Below are 17,917 nucleotides of genomic sequence, written 5' to 3'. Positions count from 1 at the left end.
GTGTAAAGAGGAGCAGATATAGGACAAAGGTGTGTGCTGATGGAAACACCAGTGTTAGTGTGTAAATGCTTGTGTGGTCATCTGTGTACAGCATGTCCCTGTCCTTTGTCATACATAAAAACAGGAAAATAAAAGCGCTGGAAGGTGTGGGGAGTCCATGACACCACACGGATGCTTGTGTAACCTCCTGTTCAAAGGCCTCCTGTTTCCTCACTACTGGACATCAGGGAATCCAGGCCAGACTGAAATACACACAGTAATGGCGAAGATATGCCTTCTAAGGACGTCTGGACAATTAGATGCTTTCTGCTATATTTTCTTATCACTTTGAGAATGATTATGATACAAGTAGGGAAAACACAGGTTGAAACACCCTTGCTTTACATTCACATACATGCCTACACATGTTAACACATATATTTTCCATTAGGTGTTTTCTCCTTTATAAGTCTGAACGGCAGTTTAAAGGAATTATGCTTAATGACCCTAATGACATTTTTTTTCTTTCTTTGTTTTTTGCTGATGGAGAAGACATGGAACAGTGGCAGTGTTTTATTTAACTTAAACTTTTTCATTGATGTTTAAAAATGTACATTTCGTCAGTAAAATGGCAGGTGTCTGTCGCCCTCTCATCAACAAGATGAGTTAGGATGAAAGAATAGAACTTAAACAGGCTTTTAGTTAAGTAACACTAAAGCTGCTCCAGTTCCGCATGGATACACATTCCCAGAGGTCCACCACATGTTTAAATGCCTGGTTTCACATACACAAACCTGCTTCTATCACTCAGGGGGACATTGCAATCATTAATTACCCAGAGACTTAACCTAACCTTAACCAAACCCACTCCATGCTTCAACCCAATCCTTACCCTAACTTTATCCTTAAACCAAGTCTTAACCCTAAAAGTTAATGATTTGTGCTCCCAGGACATGTATTTTGTTAAAAGGGGAAAAATGCATGTCCCCAAAAGGACATGCGCTTCTGAAGACATCGGCATACTCCAACTAAACTGCTTGTCGGTGGGTCGAAAAATGTCTGAAACCTCCTCCCCCCGCACCTGTCCTATGGTGAAATTCCTACATCCAACCGTTTGTGTTGCTTTTTGAAACCGGCAATCTGAGATTCACATCCACTTCACACTGTGATTAGCCAGCTCTGTGTGACTGAGAAAGGAGCTAGGGTTCAAACTTTTCACTCAGCCTCTCGTTTTTCATTTTTGACACAACTATTTCTGGCACTTTTTGGGTGTACAAATGCATGCAACAATATGAATGTCTTCCAGGAAAGATCATCTGAAAGTGTGTGCCATTTTCCCCACATTTTTATGATAATTGTTTCTTACCTGTTTTTATGACGCCCACTTTTACCGGTGTTGGAGTGTGACCATTCGAAACAGCTATAAATACGTCTTCTAATATGGTCGGACTATACATCATATGAACTAGTTATTTTCAAGCGTATCCCAGCCTTAAGACAAGTTCACAAACACACACAAACACACAAAACACAATGATCTTTAAGACAAGCCTAAAATGAGATATCAGAAAGATCCCTGAGCAGAAATCCTATTCACTTTTGAGTTTGTCCCAGCATGCACTGGACAAAAAGCATGGTAAACCTTGCAAAAGTCACCAGTCTGTCACAGGGTTAACACATACAGAGAGACAAAACGTTCACACTCACAGCTTTGAGCCATTTGCAATGTCCAGTTTACCTAACCTGCATGTTTTTGGACAAGATATAGAGTAAACATGTAAACAGAAAGGCTTATGCCAGCTATGGGTTGGGCTCAAACCCAGGAGCCTCTTGTGATGAGGTGACAGTGCCTTGGTAGTAATTAATTCTGAGTAATTTACATCACTATAATTGATAAATATACAAATGGTGCAGAATTCAGTGACTGCATTCTGTGCCCCTACTATCCTTCAGAGTTCTATGATGGAAACTCGTGGAACAGATCACCGATAAATCCCAGCACATTTAACAGGATTTGATTGGAACTAACTAATATTAATAGTTGGGTCATAGTTTGTTATGAACTTGGTTTTTTTTTTATTTTTTCATAAGGGCACTGTTCATGATGGTTCATTATATGTTTCCAAGCGTTGTTTGCTGGTTAGGTAACGGTGTTGTTGAGACCCAACAAGCCATGTCATCCTTTAAGATCAGCCAGTCAGCTATGAACCATCCAATGTCTTTAGTCACAGTCTCTGCTCCCTTGGAGACACTCCCACACTGTCATGGTGGCTGACCCCTGTATGTGTTTGGAAGAGCGACCGCATGCCTGTGTGTGTTTGTCACAGTCAACAAGCCTCCAGGCACATCTCTTCCCTATTCTTGTTTGACGTCCGTGGGGGGTGGGGAGCAGCTCAAACACCCATGGAAAAACAGGCATCCCACCTTGATGCTGAATTTGGAGATGGTCTGCTGTTTAGAAGTAGTACGCCTGTGTGAGATTGACAGTCGGGCAACAGGAAGTAATGCATGAATACCTGAATACACATTGAGTTGAAGGAGTCACATACAGGGGGGTTAAGGGTAAAGCGCAGATGCTAAACCGGTACATTAACATGAGATCAAACCTAGTGATTTATCCAAATTTTATATAGACAAACAGAGCTATTTAAGCCCAAATGTGTTAAGACCATAATTACATCAAGATACTCTAAAGATGGTTTATATGCAAGAACATTAGCATTTATTTTGCTTCAAAACCATTCTTCATTTAGACGGGAGAGCAGATGACTTCTTGACTCCATCATTAGCAGACAGAGCTATGCAGCTGATTGCTGAGTAGGGGAGTTTTTGCAGCCAACAGTCAAGTGGGTAAATGTGAAAAACAAACCATAAAGAGTGTGTGCCAGAGTTCACCTACAGTACATCAACCTCCCACTATTTCTTTTCTGTCTCTGTTGTCTGATTTGACAAACCTCACTGCACATCACTGGGACTAACACCCAATACGAGGCAGTGAATTTCAGGAGTCAATATAATGTCTGAGCTGAAGATGCACTGTGTAGACACAACATGCCAAACAGGCTTAGTAAATAAGTCCACCTGGGCTTTAGAGGTAGTAAGAAAGTCAGAGAGTTCATGATGTCATAAAAAAGTGTTATTCTTGCAACTTTTAATGTGTCGTTCAAGAGTTTGGTGTTAAATAAGCACCTGCTTTCTGATTATAAGATGCTGTACTATACATACAGTTAAACAGCTAAACAATATCTGAGACTAAAGGGATAATCTGGGGCAATTTTGTCTCCAGCCTTGAAATCTCATGTGAACCTTTATGTGAACGGGCAGTGACCCAGGAGTTGTAAAGTCCTTGCACATTATTAACCAAGGTTTGTTTTTACCCATGGCATGGCTCTATGGATGACAATGTTGGTCTGTCAGTTCGTTGGGCCACTACTTTGGTCCAGACTAAAATATCTTGACAAGTATTGGATGGATTGCCATAAAATTTGTTACACCAATTCATATCCCCGCTCGGCATGAACTGTACTAACTTTGGTGGTCCTTTACCCAATGGTAAAGTTTTCATATAGCACCATCAACAGTCAAAAATTCAAAATTTCATATTGTACAATAGTCTGGTTTTTGACTAAATACCTGCAAAACTAATAGCATCCCCATCAGCCTCTGTTGTACTTTTTTAGTACAAGCAAATGTTAGCTTGCTAACTAAGACTCTAAACATGGTGAACACCATACCTGCTTAGCATGTTAGCATTAGCTGACTTTAGCATTTGGCTCAAAGAACTGCTGTCTCCAAGTACAGCTGAGCCATAAAGATGGCTGTGGACTCTTAAGGCCAATTCATGGTTTCCACTTGCCCTTGGCTGGACGCTTCTATTCATACCACAACCAGGGTATGCATAGGCAAACATGTTCCACACATGCCCACTAAAAAACATGATGGCAACCTCCTGACCACAAGAAGAGCTCCTTTGTTTCTTGTATTTGGCTGAAGAACATGAAAAAGTCAAAAATAAAAACAGTGTGAATAAAAATAATAAGACCAAGGATGAGACATAAACAGTTCATACATACGTTGCAAAGCACAAGCGTCAAGTTTACTTTGGTGCATGCACAGTTGGTGCGCTCACAGTACAGACAGACCGCACAGACTCAAATTTTTGGGTTGTACGCCAACGTTCATACAGGGTCTGCACAGACCCTCACAGACTTGGGCAAATGACAAAATCTACAACACATGGACCCATGCGGACACGTGGACTCGGAAAGCATGAATTGGCCTTTAGTCTTAAATCAGTTTTGCTTCCTTAGTCTGTTGCTCATCACCTGTTGAGCAACAGTTGCTGACCAAGTAAAATTTGCACATTTCATAAAACAATGGCCTTTTAGGACAAAATCCATGATTATCGAAAAAAAGGAATTAAATGGAATAAATACACAAAACAAAGTCGATTTAAGCACATTAGCTTCTTATACCCATATGAAAATAGCATTAGATGGCAATGTTATCACAAACATTCCTTTTTTTCATCATATGTCATAATAAAACAGACAAAATCAGTAACAGTTGTAAGTTGACACGAAGGACATACAAGCCATGTTTTTCAATAACTTAAGATGTCTGACTGATTACGGATTATTGGATACCAAATAGCATCACCAGTGTGTTTCTACGTGTTGTTTCTAATGAAAATATACACAAACAATATCTACATTTTCAAAGTTTTGCTGTCGTTTTAAGTTATTAGCTACTGATTTACTTGTTTTGACCCTTTCAGTTTCCTGTAAATGAAATGTCAAAAACAATGCGTTGAAGATTAATAAAACAAATATAGGGACAGTTAAAGAAAATATGTTGTAGATAGGTGTTCCCCCTCCTCCCACAGTTTGAAAGAAATGTGATTGTATCTACCAAAATGTAACTGGTGGAAGAGAGACGTCTCAAAGAGAGAAAGAGACAGAGAGAAACAGATATATGCTTCTACATGAATATTGAGATGCATGACAGAAGTGTAGGTGTGGGCATATGCCCGTACACACACGACACCACATACTTAGGCATACAAAACAAACACACATGCACAAACTTTTTTCGACATAGTTAAACACTGCATGATATTGGGAGGACATAAATGGTTGTGATCTTTTTCTTGAACTTGTTCATTGCTTCTGATTGAACCATCCAGCCATCGTGACAGACTGAATGTGTCTACCGATCTTAAAGACAACTTGTTTGCAGTATTTCTATAAAGAGTTAATCCACAGTAATGGTATAGATAAATAAATAAAAAACATACCACACAGTCAGGTAACAGGTGTAATGCTATCACCTCATATTCAGATAGCACCTTACTCTTTTTTCTTCACACCTGTGATGAGATTTTGAAACAAAGAAACCTCCCTAATGCCACATTTTATGTTTCGGTTCTCTAATCACATCCATGTGATTCCAGTGTTTGCAATGAGTTAAATATAATTAAATATGGTTAAAGAGAGACCATCACTGTTTTAATGAGCTAATAAATGATATCTAGCCTTGGTATGGTAAATCTACACAGCTTTATCTTCCCAACATAGTCAAGACTGAGCCCTAAATATGTGAGTTCTATCACACATTGAAATACTGGTCATTTTAGTCAGCATTAGTTGTCACTTCAGTCTGTTGATGATTGTCTCTTAGATTATCCAATTACATTACAAAACGTTCTTTCATGAAACAGAAGAGTTATGTCCACTTTTATGTCCATTTTTCCACCAAACGCACTTCATAGTCCAGTCTGACTGTCATTATCACAAAATCAAGTCTTTCAGCAACAGTCTTTCTCATTTAAACCTCATATAGACTCGGTTTTGTCAATATATAAGTGCAGTTTCTCTCTGTTGATATCAAAACATGGTTCCAAGTAGAGTTTTGAAATTGCACTATTATCCACAGTTCTACAGCGATGCAGTTTCAGTCCTCCAGATGTACTGTGCTTGCACACAATTTTTTCAGTCTTCAGGTGCCACTTGTTACTTAATACCAGCAGCTTTCGTTGTAGAGGCAATTGTTCTCTTTTTAAAAAAAAAAAGGTCCACCTTTATATTCCCTTTTCCTCTCACCCTCCTCTTACTTGGTCCAGATGTAAATACAGGTTCACCAGACAGTCATTAGTAGTGTTACTGAGGAGATCTCACAGGATGAGCAGGTTACTGAATGAATGAATAAATATTTATATGAAGGGAGTCACTCTGCTTCACCTCTGGATTATCCGCAAAATACACCAAGTTCACGTTGTGTCCCTGAAGGGGAAATATAGTAAGGCATAATTTAAACTTCACACATAGTAGCACGGTTTTCCACAGTTTTACATTCACTGATTCAAAACTGATTGGTTAATACTTTTTTCATTCATTTTATTTTATTGCCTACATGTTCTGTGATCTACTCACCTGGGGTAATTTTAGTGCTACATTAGCATTGCTCTCATAGCTGCCTTGCTGATCCGTTTGCGATTCTTCCTCATCCTTCTCTTTGTTTGGTTTGGACGAGCGGGGGGTCTGGGGCCTGCTGGAGCCAAGGGCTTTCGTGTGGTAGTCGTAGATGTTGTTGTCTCTGTAAGAATAGAATTTACATATTACGAGAAATATATAAAAAGAAACATTAAAAAGAAAAAAAAGAAAAGAAAACTACCAAAACTCTATTACTTCTACTCAAGTGGCTTTGTGAAAACATTCTTGAGAACAGGACACTCATTTCATTTAACCACATTATTTTAGTCTGACAGGTATTCATATTTTTTTTTATTACTCCAGTATTAAACACTTTCTATTACCTGGTTTCTGTGTTGTTGTCTGCAGATGATGATGTTTTACATGCAGGTGATGTCGAATATCTGTCCCCTTTTCTTTCTGCCTTTCCTCTTCTTCTCGTTTCAACTGCTGCTGTCTCAGTATGTCCTTCTCTTGGTCCAACCTCTTGTGGAGAAGTACAAGCTCTTTTCTCTCCTCCTCCAGTTTTGCCTCCTCAATCTGTAATATCCTCTCTTCCTCTGGAGTCTCGTTCTCTCTCCGTCTGGATTGCTCTCGAGGCTCTGGATTTGGCTCTTTGGTTGGTCGGAACCTGCTCCCAACTCTCTGACTAATGGTTTCCTCAGTAGGACTGAATTTGGCTTGAGCATTCTGAGTAACAGGCTGAAAAATACCACTTGTGTGATTCTTTGTAAATTTGGATTTGTCTTCTTGCAAAAATGGGCTGTGTGTTTTTGTGCCTTTGTTCTTGCCTCCATTTCCCTCATTAACTTTCCCTTCCGTACTGTTAAACAGCAACCCATTCCCACCTTCTACCAACTTGTTCTTTACCTCAACGCCGACATCATCCGCAGAGGAAACAGTCTTGCTGCCATTTGAGATCATACCATACTTCCTCTCCACATTCTCTGGATTCTCAGATTGGTCTTCAGTCCCATGGGGCCTGCTGGAGTTATGTGCCCAGTGTGGAGCAAAGAGAATAGCCTCTCCAGACCGAGATGTGTCGTCCGCAGCCAGACTGTACCCTTCTCCAGGCTGATTGAAGGTGTCTCCTCTGGGGCTCCAGTGCTGCTCCAGGAGATCCTCCAGGTGGGCCCTCTGGTTCTGTTTCAGCTCATCCCACTGATGGAGCTCATCTTTGGATTGCATCTTGACCTTTGACAATAAAATTCAACAAAATTCAGTTCAGCTTAATTGGGTATAGTTTGTCTCAGTTTTGTCCATTTAGAATCAGTGTTGATGAGTAAACATTTCAAATGGTGTGTACTAGGCATTTGTATGACAAAATAATTCTACAGTCGAATTTTTCGGTTTATTTATTATCTAATGTTATAGGATGGGTCCAAACCTATACTTTAAAATCAACTCACAAAATTATTACTACAAAGCAAAATTATGTTTTATTATGTGTTTTATTGTGAATCAGTGTTGAAGATGTGTTGGGCTGCATTTAGATATTTTGTTGCCAGAGAAATTGTTTAATAAAAGTGGTTAGGCAAAGGGTTGCAGTTTTGTACTCAAGTTTGGCGGAAACCTCAAACCTTGTAGTAAAGGTAGTTTTTTTCTTGTGTTGTTGTGTTCAAACCTTTATAAGTATTGTGTATAACCTTAGCCTTACGTTGAAACATGAGCTTGACTGCTTGAAACTCATCATACTAAACGTTGTCATAAAATGTGCCAGTTTTAACGTCTGGATACATAAAACAAAAACGGGTTTTGTCTTGCCATTATTTTGTGCCACAATATAATTTGCGAATCCAAGTTGTGCACTTAGTGTGGTTCTAGCATCCCTCAAACAACAGAGAGAGCATGTACAATAGCATTGACACTGTACCTTTCCCTGTCCGTGTTCTTGGCTGAGCGTCTGGTTTCGATGCTGGTGGCTGTGCTGTCTGCGAGATGATTTTTTCCTGGGCACCGGGGGACGTGACACCGGCTGACAACGGCACTCCACATGATCCAACACTGACACCACCGCTTTAGCGTAAGTGGGTCTTTTATTTATGTATTCAATCTTCATGACCTGGAGAGGTTAAGGGGAAGGTGGGAATAACAGGGGAAAATTAGCAGTATAACAAAAACACAGTGCCTACATGTGTATGTTTTGACATTGTGTTTTGGCATTGTGTTTTGAAATGATTTGTATGTATATCTGTGTGTATGTGGTTTTTTACCTGCAAGTATCTGGTGTGCGTGACAACAGGGACACACTGCAGGCTCTTGGTGTTGCAGCAGCCGGAGCAGCGCTGCACCTCAACGCAAGGTGGCCATAACAGAAAGTTAGCATTGCTACGGTCCAACATCGCCCTGGTGACCTCAACCACCTCTGTACGTACTTTACACAGAGCCTGCTGGGCCGGCTGGGCATCTGAGGGATGAGATATGACTGAGTATGATTATGACTGGTAGTAATGGTGTTAGCATTAGCATGAGTATTAGTATTCAAAACATACTCCATTGTAACAAATACCTTTTACTCTTCTTGACTATTGAGAAGCACCTTCCCTTTGTGTATATGCTTGTTAAACCAATAATTCAGAGACAACAATTAAAAAGCACATGGGGCTCGTTGCAATGTGAGCTCTTATCATTGAAGCCCAATTTACTGTTCTATACATTAGGGGCTATGACTTATGCAGCTCACCTATGACTAACTTGCATTAGCAGCACAGCATCCCTTACAGCCTGTTTCTTGCTGTTGCAGAGCAGAAACAATCAGCTGGATTATAAAATAAAACTGATATGATATGACTTCTTCTAATCAGCGTCATATTGGTCTGAAACATGAGGGAATCTCATTCCACTGTGCTTCACAAAAGTACACTGTTCAATAAGACTGTTTTGCTTCTCTGGAGCTGACATAAAAGGACACATATACGATATTGGCCGTACTTTACACAAGGATTGATGTAGGGCCAGTAGTATCTCCTCATGCGAGAGGGAATCCAGCAAAGTCACCAAGACTGGTGTAAATTGATGTTTAGTCATTTAGACATCTGTTTTATCATGATAGCAAAAAAAAAAGGTTAATGGGAAGGATTTTACCGTGTCACTAAAACTTGACAGGCCAACAATACTTGTCACATAAATCAACTCCAAGGAAGGCTGTCCTACACCAATGAGGACGGAGTACTTTTACATTCATGAGTAAACTCAGGAATTCTCCATGCCAGCACCATGGCCCTCTGTTTTCCTATTTTTGAGTAGGAATAGGCACACATTTATCCTCACAAACTGATGCATGTTTTATCATGCATGCCATGAGAAGGCTTTTTTTTTTTTTTATATCTAAAGAAGCTACATGAGAGCAATACCAGTGGTGGCTATCTCCTTCTTGATATACAATAAATTTACATTCTGAGAGCAACAAGCAAGTCTTCTAAATAACACTTTAGAGGAACACGAAGGCAGGAGGGGGGCTGATCTCACCAAGGCTCCTTGGTAGTCTGTGACCTCCATTGGCTGCAGCAGTCCCGTCCTCTTCATCTGAGACAAAACATTAAACAAACACAGCATTTGACTAAACATGGCAACTGTTTTTGGTACGTGGCGTATATTTTATTCTAAGGCCTTCTAGCGCCCTCTGCATGTGTGGAGATAAAACACGAGCCCGAGTCCTTGCATGTGGGTGTGTAAATGTGAGCATGCACAAGAAGACAGAAAGAGGGAGGGAGAACAAAGGGGGTGTGGGGGTAGTTAATGTCACATTTGAGTGTGCATGTGGACATACACATGCAAAGAGTAAGAAACAGAGACTTAAACCTAGTTAAAGTAACTGTTGTTATGATTCTAACTTTGAGTATTTGCATGTGTGTGTTTGTGTGTGTTTCTGAGATCATGCATTCCTCCTGCTTTTTTCTGTCTGAGTTAGATTTAGTACTGATGATGTTAAATAGTCACAATTAGAGTAGAATAGTAACCGCTAATTGTTGTTGTGTTAGTTCTCAGTTCATCGTTGCATTATAAATAACAAAGTCTTCACTGTCTGTCTACACTGTCATCTTCTCAGGAAGTAAGAAAACCCGAAGGTTGCACAAGATTTTCAACCCATTCAGCAATAAAGTAGGCAATTCTGTTTCTCATGACATTGTTGCCTACATATATGATACTTTCTACCTTAGTATTTCAACATAACCACATTCTAAACAAGGATGCCATGATATTATTTATTTTATTTATTTGTAATAAATGAGCTACAGATACAGAAAACTAGAGATCCCGCTAGTGTTATGGGCAGGAACACCATTATTGGTCTGCCCTACTATGTGCTTTGCTTTAGGTGTAAGATTAAAAATGGTTTGATTGGTTACTTTTAGCGATAAAATTAAAAGTAGTCCTGTTTAGGTTAAGGTTTAACATGTTGCTAAGGTTGAAATAAAAATTTGAACAGAGCACAGCTGTGTTAGGATCCATAATAAACCCCAAATACTGAATCTGGTTTCAGTGTTTGTAAAGATAATAGTAGAACGCTCTGATCTTTACCTACGGAGTCAGAGAGCAGCAGCAGCTGAAGGTCCTCTATGGAGGAGATGGGGCTGTTTCTAACCAGCTCCACCAGGGCTGCAGGCAGAGGGTCCCCCTGAAACACACAGGTATATATAAATTAATATAATAGACCAACGAAATAAGACTAATGTACAATACATTACTCTGGACCATCTTAGAACATGATTATGGGAAAGGAGGAAAAGAAGATGACACATAAGCATTTAGACATTTTTTCAGCAGTGGGCATGACAATAAGAATAGCTATTTGAGAATTTCCCACCCTTCTACATCCTGCAATAGGCATTACAGAGTTTTCCGAACAATTCCTCTGAGGAAGTGGAATAACACTGCAGCACTTCTGTAACAACCATGTCACAGGTTTTTCAGTATGTGTACTTACAATAGTTGACTGAGGCACAATAGGTGATCAAAATGTAAACAAAACAGCATCTCTTCTATCACAAATCAAAACCAAAGCCTGGACACTCGAACCTGCTATCACTCTCAAATTGACAGGACTTTGAATATAAAAACATTGTTTATATATTATAACTAAACTTAAAGTTATAATACTCTCTGGGGCTGTGAAGGGTTTGCTTACATCCATGATGCCTGTAAACATTTCAGTAACACTGAATTATGATTGGCTCAGAATCAAGCACAAAAAACAAAATTGCTGGCTTTATTATTTAATACTAACTTTATCCTTGAACAACATGCATTTGACCAAATATTTCCATACCACCACAACAAAAACCAAGCAACAGCTGACTCTGGGTTTTACTCCCCCCCCCCCAGTCATTCATGGGCATGAGAGCTTGGGGGGGGTATTAACCAAAGCAGACACACAATGGTCACTAAGAGCAGGGTGAATGACTATTGGCGTTGTGTCTTCTCATCTGCTAACATTTAGGGGTCAAAGGAGACAGGAAGGAGTCAGGAAGTGGGGGAAGGAATGATATAGAGAGGAGGAGAGAAGAAAGGTGCATCTGAAAAAAGAGCGATAATAGATGAACGAAAGAGGATCAGACATGGGTCGACACACTTCTTCACAATTGTTTAAATGCGGTGGATGTGCTTCATTTGCTTTGCCATCCCACGGTGAGATTAACCAATGAAGATGATTCCAAGGGAGCCAATGTGATCTGGCTTGTGCAGCTGTCGACATAATATTTACTGTCTAATAATTAACATACATCAGCATTTGGAAATACACAAAATGTTTAATGTTGCACGCCCCGAGATTAATTTTATAGTGCGAGTCCAGTCCAGTGCAGGATTCCATTTAGGTTCTGGAGAATATAATGAATCTGGCGGGAACCAGGTTTTAGCCAAAGGAAGTAGCCATCCATGCATGAACATGTATTCTGACCCTGCCCGTACCGTATGCCACTTGCTTTGCCCCATTGTTGGGTGGATTTTCATAGAGCCAAGTTATCCAGCAGGGAAATGCCTGCTGTATTACACTTACATCTCCGTTGTAGATGCCCCTGAGGAGTCATCATGATTATTTCCTCCCTTCGCTGATGGAGCAAACCTGCCTGCTTGGCTAATTGTGTCTGATGTTAATTATAGGATATGTGCCTTTGTTCACGGTGGTGCCTGCTGTCATGATGATTTGTGTCTAAGCAGGAAATATTAAATAAACACTTTGGTTCTGATAAACAAAACAGATGTAAACAGAATCAAACTGCTCAGACAGAATATGTAAACATATACTGATAATTTTCAATGTGCAATATGAGGGACGAGTATTTTGATACATTAAATATATCAAGATACTAAAATAATGGAAGTTCGTTGAAAAAAAGATATGTCCTGCAACTGAGAACTACGCTAACAAGTAAGGCCGCAACTAGCGATTATTTTCATTATCGATTAAGCTGTTGATTATTTTTTCAGTTAAACAATTAATCACTTAGTCTGTAAAACATGAGAAAATTATGAAAAGTGCCCATCACACTTTCCTAAAGCCTAGGGTGATGTCAACCAATTGCACACTTTGTAGGACCAAAACTCCAGAACCAAAAAATATTCAGTTAAATATCCAATAAGACAAAGAACAACTGCAAAATTCCACAATTAAGAAGCTGAAACTAGAGAGTGTTTGGCCTTTTTGCTTGAAAAATAATTTCCAACATTAATGGATTATCCAAAAAGCTGGCGATCTTTTCATTGACATATCACCTCAGCTCTACTCACAAGACTGTCAAAGGGAGGATATTGTCAACTCCTATTTCTAATGTCCTCCTTCCTTTCAAGAGGCTGTACGGGCATCCCCGTAGTTTTGTAGAGAGCTGATTAGTTGCCCATAAAATGGCAAATGTTCACGCTTTGGGCAATAAAATGTGAAGACAGTGAGTCTAATGCTAATATTTCCCTGTGCTGGGAGTCTGAGCAAAGTCTGTCTCATCATTCACCCGCATCTGGAGCAGTTGGCCTGTTTCAAATAATGGGCTTCTGCTGATGAAGCAGAGACAACGGCAGCTGTTAGATTAGGTATTATGATGTTGGCTTTGTGTTTATGTACAGCAGCACAGAAATCTTTCTGCAGTACCACGTCTTAGAAACTGCACTACTTAACTGAACTGCTCTCTATAATGTCCACAGGTGCAATGACGTACAATAACCTTATGGTGTCCAGTATACTTTTTTTTACCATTTTACATGTTCCAAAAGTCTGACATAATTCAAAAGTTATCACCTGAAGCAAGCTCCCATCCCCTGAAGGCCTATTGGACACGTTTAGGAATGCCAGGTACAGGCAGCGGATGCAGTGGGCAGGGGAGGAGAGGGAACATTTAATCGTACATAATTAGGGGGTCGAGTTTGCTGCTGGCGCAGCAGCAGTAGCCACAGCACATGTGAGGCTTCACATGCAGTCACTGAAACTACGCCTACACGTGCGCAACACTGGAATGTGTGAATGAATGTGACTTTAATTAATTCCTTTGTCATATTTTACATGGAGTTGGAAAGGTGCCTGAAGATAATGAGGAGTTTGTGTTGGCTAGAAGTTAATGTATGTATTCCTCCTTGGTGGTCCATAGTTGAATGTGCTGTATATGTTCATTATAAGTAGCACTTCATATATAAGCAGGGTTTTAAATTATCACTCACTCTCAACACTATATGTGTTTTAAACCCATTCTCTTATGATAATGTTCTTTTTATAAGGGGCATGATTGAACATACAGATTCCCTGACTATAACTTTAAAATTGGACATGGGGGAATTCCTGCTTGTATACCTCAAAGCCTTGGTAACATTCTCGCTCTAAAACACTTGGCCTGTCAAATTTGATCTTTCTTTTACATGTGGTGTCTACAGAAGCCATAAAATGAAAAGATGGGTTGACGACAGGAATTTAAAGTCATCCATCACAGCTATGTTTCACAAAATCTCCCTTTATGTGAAGTAGTGGTGATGGTAGACTACATACAGTACATTGTCTACATTAAATGGGTTCAGTGAATGAAAGGGGGAATAAAACCACTTATAACACCAGTTATAATGCTTTATGATTCAGGAGCTTTACAGTGTAGGGGAATTTATATATTACATTAACAGTTCACATCCTGAATAACTTCTGTGTTTGTATTTTTTTTCTCTCCTTTTTTTATTGATTTTATTTCAATTGACAGTTAATAGTTTCCAACATGTGCAGAAGTTATTCATTCAGGGGGCAAACCATACCACCCCATCTGACCGGATGAAAAATACTTAGGCAAAAGGGCTCCCCATGACTGACTTTTTAACTGTGTGTGTTTATTAAACTCCATTTAGTTTTACAAGTCACTGACACTGGTGTTTCATTGTGGACATGAATTGCAATGGTCAGAAACAGATAAATTCTGAATGGAGGCAGAAAGAAAAACAGAATCAGATTCTCTGTGCATTGATCCCACTTCTATAGAATTCATATCAGCAAAAAAAGGATATGAAGTCTATAGAATCAGATTTTATCTTTCTTTCTGCCTCCATTCAGATTTTATCTGTGTTTCTAACCCTTGCAAAAAAGAGGCCAGACCCCCCCCCCCCAAAATTACAACGTCACTTATCGTCAAGCCTCACTTGACCTAGACGAGACCCTTGGTTAAGTTTTGTCTTCCTGTTTGACCTCAGCAGACATTCAGTCTTTGTCCATCTATCCTGCATCCATATTTCACTACTGCCTGTTCACTTTCAAAAGTTTTTAAGAAAATTCCCTTCATACAGATATGCAGTGTAATAAAAAATGGAGCAGCATTTCACTGGAGGGGGAAACTGCAGTAATAAGTGCATCGTCTACATGGCAAAATCCATGTAGCCGACTTAAACAGCCTAGATTTTCAGCTGAAAGTGGAAAGGGCTTGGACATTCTCAAAATCATCAAGACACAGCAACACACCATCTCATGTCATCTTGTCCCCCAGATACATTTCACCCTGGGCGTCATAGTTAGAAAAACAAAACAGTGTCTCTGCATGTGTTTTTTCCCCCTGGCCATCAACTGTACAAACATGTGGTCTCTATAGCATGATGTTGCTCAGTAGGATGGCACTCACTGGCTGATCCTCACTCAACATCTGGAACAGCATCCATGACTGCATCACTTAACCACGTGGAGCATCCAGCTGTAAAAGAGCCTATCATGGCAGCCTCTGTTTCCTGTCTCATCACCCACAGAGGAAGACCTCAGCATGTGTCTGCCCCTGGGCATCCATTCATAACGCCAGTTAATGGGAGGAATAACAGTTATTTTCTGCAAGGATCCCACCACCCCTCTCGGACGCAGCGAGAGAAAAACTGGCTTTTATTAGGAGGCTGGACTGAAGCAGGTGCACTCCAAAGTTAGAAAAACCACCTGGGGTTGATTATCATGTTGGTCTGTGTGTCGTCTGTTGTGTTTGTTAAGAACACATTCATCACATACAGTATTTGTTAGCTTATTTTCAATTTTTTATGTAATTCTTCGGAAATAGTTGCTACACTGTTATAAAGGGGTTTAAAGAGTACAACCTAAGTTTATATTAGCTAGCATACTTTTATAGTATTTTATATCCCGTCAGTGCTCGTGTAAAATTTTCAAAAAAAAACGGGGCGTCGCGTTATGCTCTGATATTTGTAGAGTATAGCTACTACAGGACTAGTCATGGTTGTTACAGTAAAGTCCCTCTAAAAGTTCAGCATACTGTGATTGATGCTAACTCACCTCGGCTACGCCATACCGCAGACACGCCGCCAGCAACACGAGCAGCAGCGGCACCCACGAGCTCATCTTGCTGCCCAGCCTCGAGCCTCTTCGACGGACCGGGCATTTATGGAAGCGCGAGAGTCCCTCTCTCCTCAGCACTGCGCGCGTGGGGACAGCGGCTCGCCCGGCGGAACTGCGCGCGCGTAGACGGCCCGTCCACACTGTCGTCTCTCCGGCAGAGATATCCGCAGGAGGAGGAGGAGGAGGAGGAGAGGGAGAAGAAGGCGCTCGGTCAGCGGCGCACAACGGGTCAAAAAGCTTCTAGGCTACGTGATGAAGAAATGAGAAACCCCCAACTTTTTCCTTTACGTGATGTTGAGGCTCCTCTATTTGGTTCACCTTGCGCATACGTGTGCGTTTTCGGCTAAAAGCGCAAATTGACAGCAATAGATTGAATTAACAAGAGACTTAACGACATTTCTAACCAACAAAGGTCCAAACTTCACAAGGCAAAACTATCCAGCAGACTCGGAAAACTAGTAGAGTTTAAATTATTCCAAGAATGTCCCAAATTCTTTTAAATATAATAAATTAAAAATCCAACTGACTTTACTTTTCCTGGCAGTTAAGTCTCTCTTTCACCGTGATGCGTCCCCCAAAAAAAACACAAAAAAAAAAACAGTAGAGCTCACGGGCTGAGCGTCGGAAATAACGTCGCAGGTCAGGACGGTGGCTTGCGGTCCTCTTCTTCCAAGAAGTCTTATCAATGAGCAAAGCGCTGTGTGGCTCGGTGCGCCTCAGCCCTGGAGCCGCCTGATTACGCAGCGGCGGTGGCGATGGTGGTGGTGAGGGGAAGAGCAGATTTCCAGGAGTCTGCTGTTGGCCCGCTCAACAGTATCTCTCTCCCGCCCCCTGCCTGAGGAATGGGTGATAAACTGCGCACAAAGGAACGACATCAGTCCACAAACGACCGCCTCACAGCAGCCGGTCTGAGCAGCATTTCCTCTGCCGTGAATCATTTATGCAGATATTCCTGTGACTGGGCCAAGTCCTGTGGGTTTTTCATTTTTTTTTTTTTTTTTTTTTTCTGTTGATGTCAATTTTGTTTTCACCACATGATCTGGTTTGAAATGTACAGCACATACAGCAAAACTTTCAGTTTAATTAAGTCTGAGGGTGTAAAAATATCAACCTAGTGTCCGGGCTTATGAGCAGTGGTGGAATGTAACTAAGTATATTACCTCAAGTATTGTACTTAAGGGCAATTTTGAGGTACTTCAGTATTACCATTTTATGCCTCTTTATAATTCTACTCCAGTACATTTCAGAGGGAAACATTGTGTTTCCTTTACGCCACTAGATTATTAAACTGCTATAGATTAAGACAAAAACATCACATAGTAGTTAAAATTAGCTCCACCATGATAAACTAAATATGCTTCTTACACATGAATGCATCGGTATTAATAATCCTGTAATATAATGTATGATTAAGGCCATTTTCTGCACGATCAGTACGTGTTTAGAACATTTATGTACTTTCATTTGAGTATGATTTTGAATGCAGGATTTGTAATGGCAAATTGTTCCACTGCAGTATTGCTACCATCATTACAATTAGTGCCAAAGTAAAGGATCTGAATACATCCATCACCACTGTTTATGAGTTACAACACGCCCATTCTATACTTATATTTAAAGTTTTAACCAGACGCCCCCATGCTGTATGGACAAATTGTAGTTCTGATGGAAAAATAATCAACAA

General features: G+C 40.3%; 1 protein-coding gene across 2 annotated transcripts; it reads right to left on the bottom strand.

Moving 5' to 3' along the window:
- Positions 1 to 2,716: 2,716 nt before the first annotated feature.
- On the bottom strand, positions 2,717 to 17,049 carry pdgfbb (platelet-derived growth factor beta polypeptide b). 2 transcript variants are annotated; one of them, XM_040123815.1, is made up of 8 exons: positions 16,171 to 17,049; positions 10,971 to 11,067; positions 9,918 to 9,974; positions 8,663 to 8,856; positions 8,323 to 8,511; positions 6,794 to 7,643; positions 6,411 to 6,573; positions 2,717 to 6,260 (listed from the first exon to the last, which is right to left on the bottom strand). In XM_040123815.1, exons 1-7 carry the CDS (start codon positions 16,234 to 16,236, stop codon positions 6,428 to 6,430), a joined length of 1,599 nt encoding a protein of 532 aa, XP_039979749.1. In that variant the 5' UTR covers positions 16,237 to 17,049; the 3' UTR covers positions 2,717 to 6,260; positions 6,411 to 6,427. The 2 variants fall into 2 exon arrangements, with proteins under 2 accessions (XP_039979749.1, XP_039979750.1); XM_040123816.1 differs by lacking the exon at positions 16,171 to 17,049 and having other exon boundaries at positions 10,975 to 11,069.
- Between the last annotated feature and the right edge of the window lie 868 nt (positions 17,050 to 17,917).

This window comes from Xiphias gladius, chromosome 3 (genome assembly GCF_016859285.1).
Source record: "Xiphias gladius isolate SHS-SW01 ecotype Sanya breed wild chromosome 3, ASM1685928v1, whole genome shotgun sequence".
Classification (NCBI taxonomy): Eukaryota; Metazoa; Chordata; class Actinopteri; order Istiophoriformes; family Xiphiidae; genus Xiphias; species Xiphias gladius.
This window is presented reverse-complemented; position numbering and strand designations above follow the sequence as displayed.

Excerpts from the sequence above, each read along its gene's own strand:
- pdgfbb (XM_040123815.1), bottom strand. The coding sequence starts at position 16,236 with ATGAGCTCGTGGGTGCCGCTGCTGCTCGTGTTGCTGGCGGCGTGTCTG. Across the intron at positions 7,644-8,322 it reads AAGAACACGGACAGGGAAAG|GTCAAGATGCAATCCAAAGA; the intron begins GTACAGTGTCAA and ends TTATTGTCAAAG. Across the intron at positions 6,574-6,793 it reads GACAACAACACAGAAACCAG|AGACAACAACATCTACGACT; the intron begins GTAATAGAAAGT and ends CTATTCTTACAG.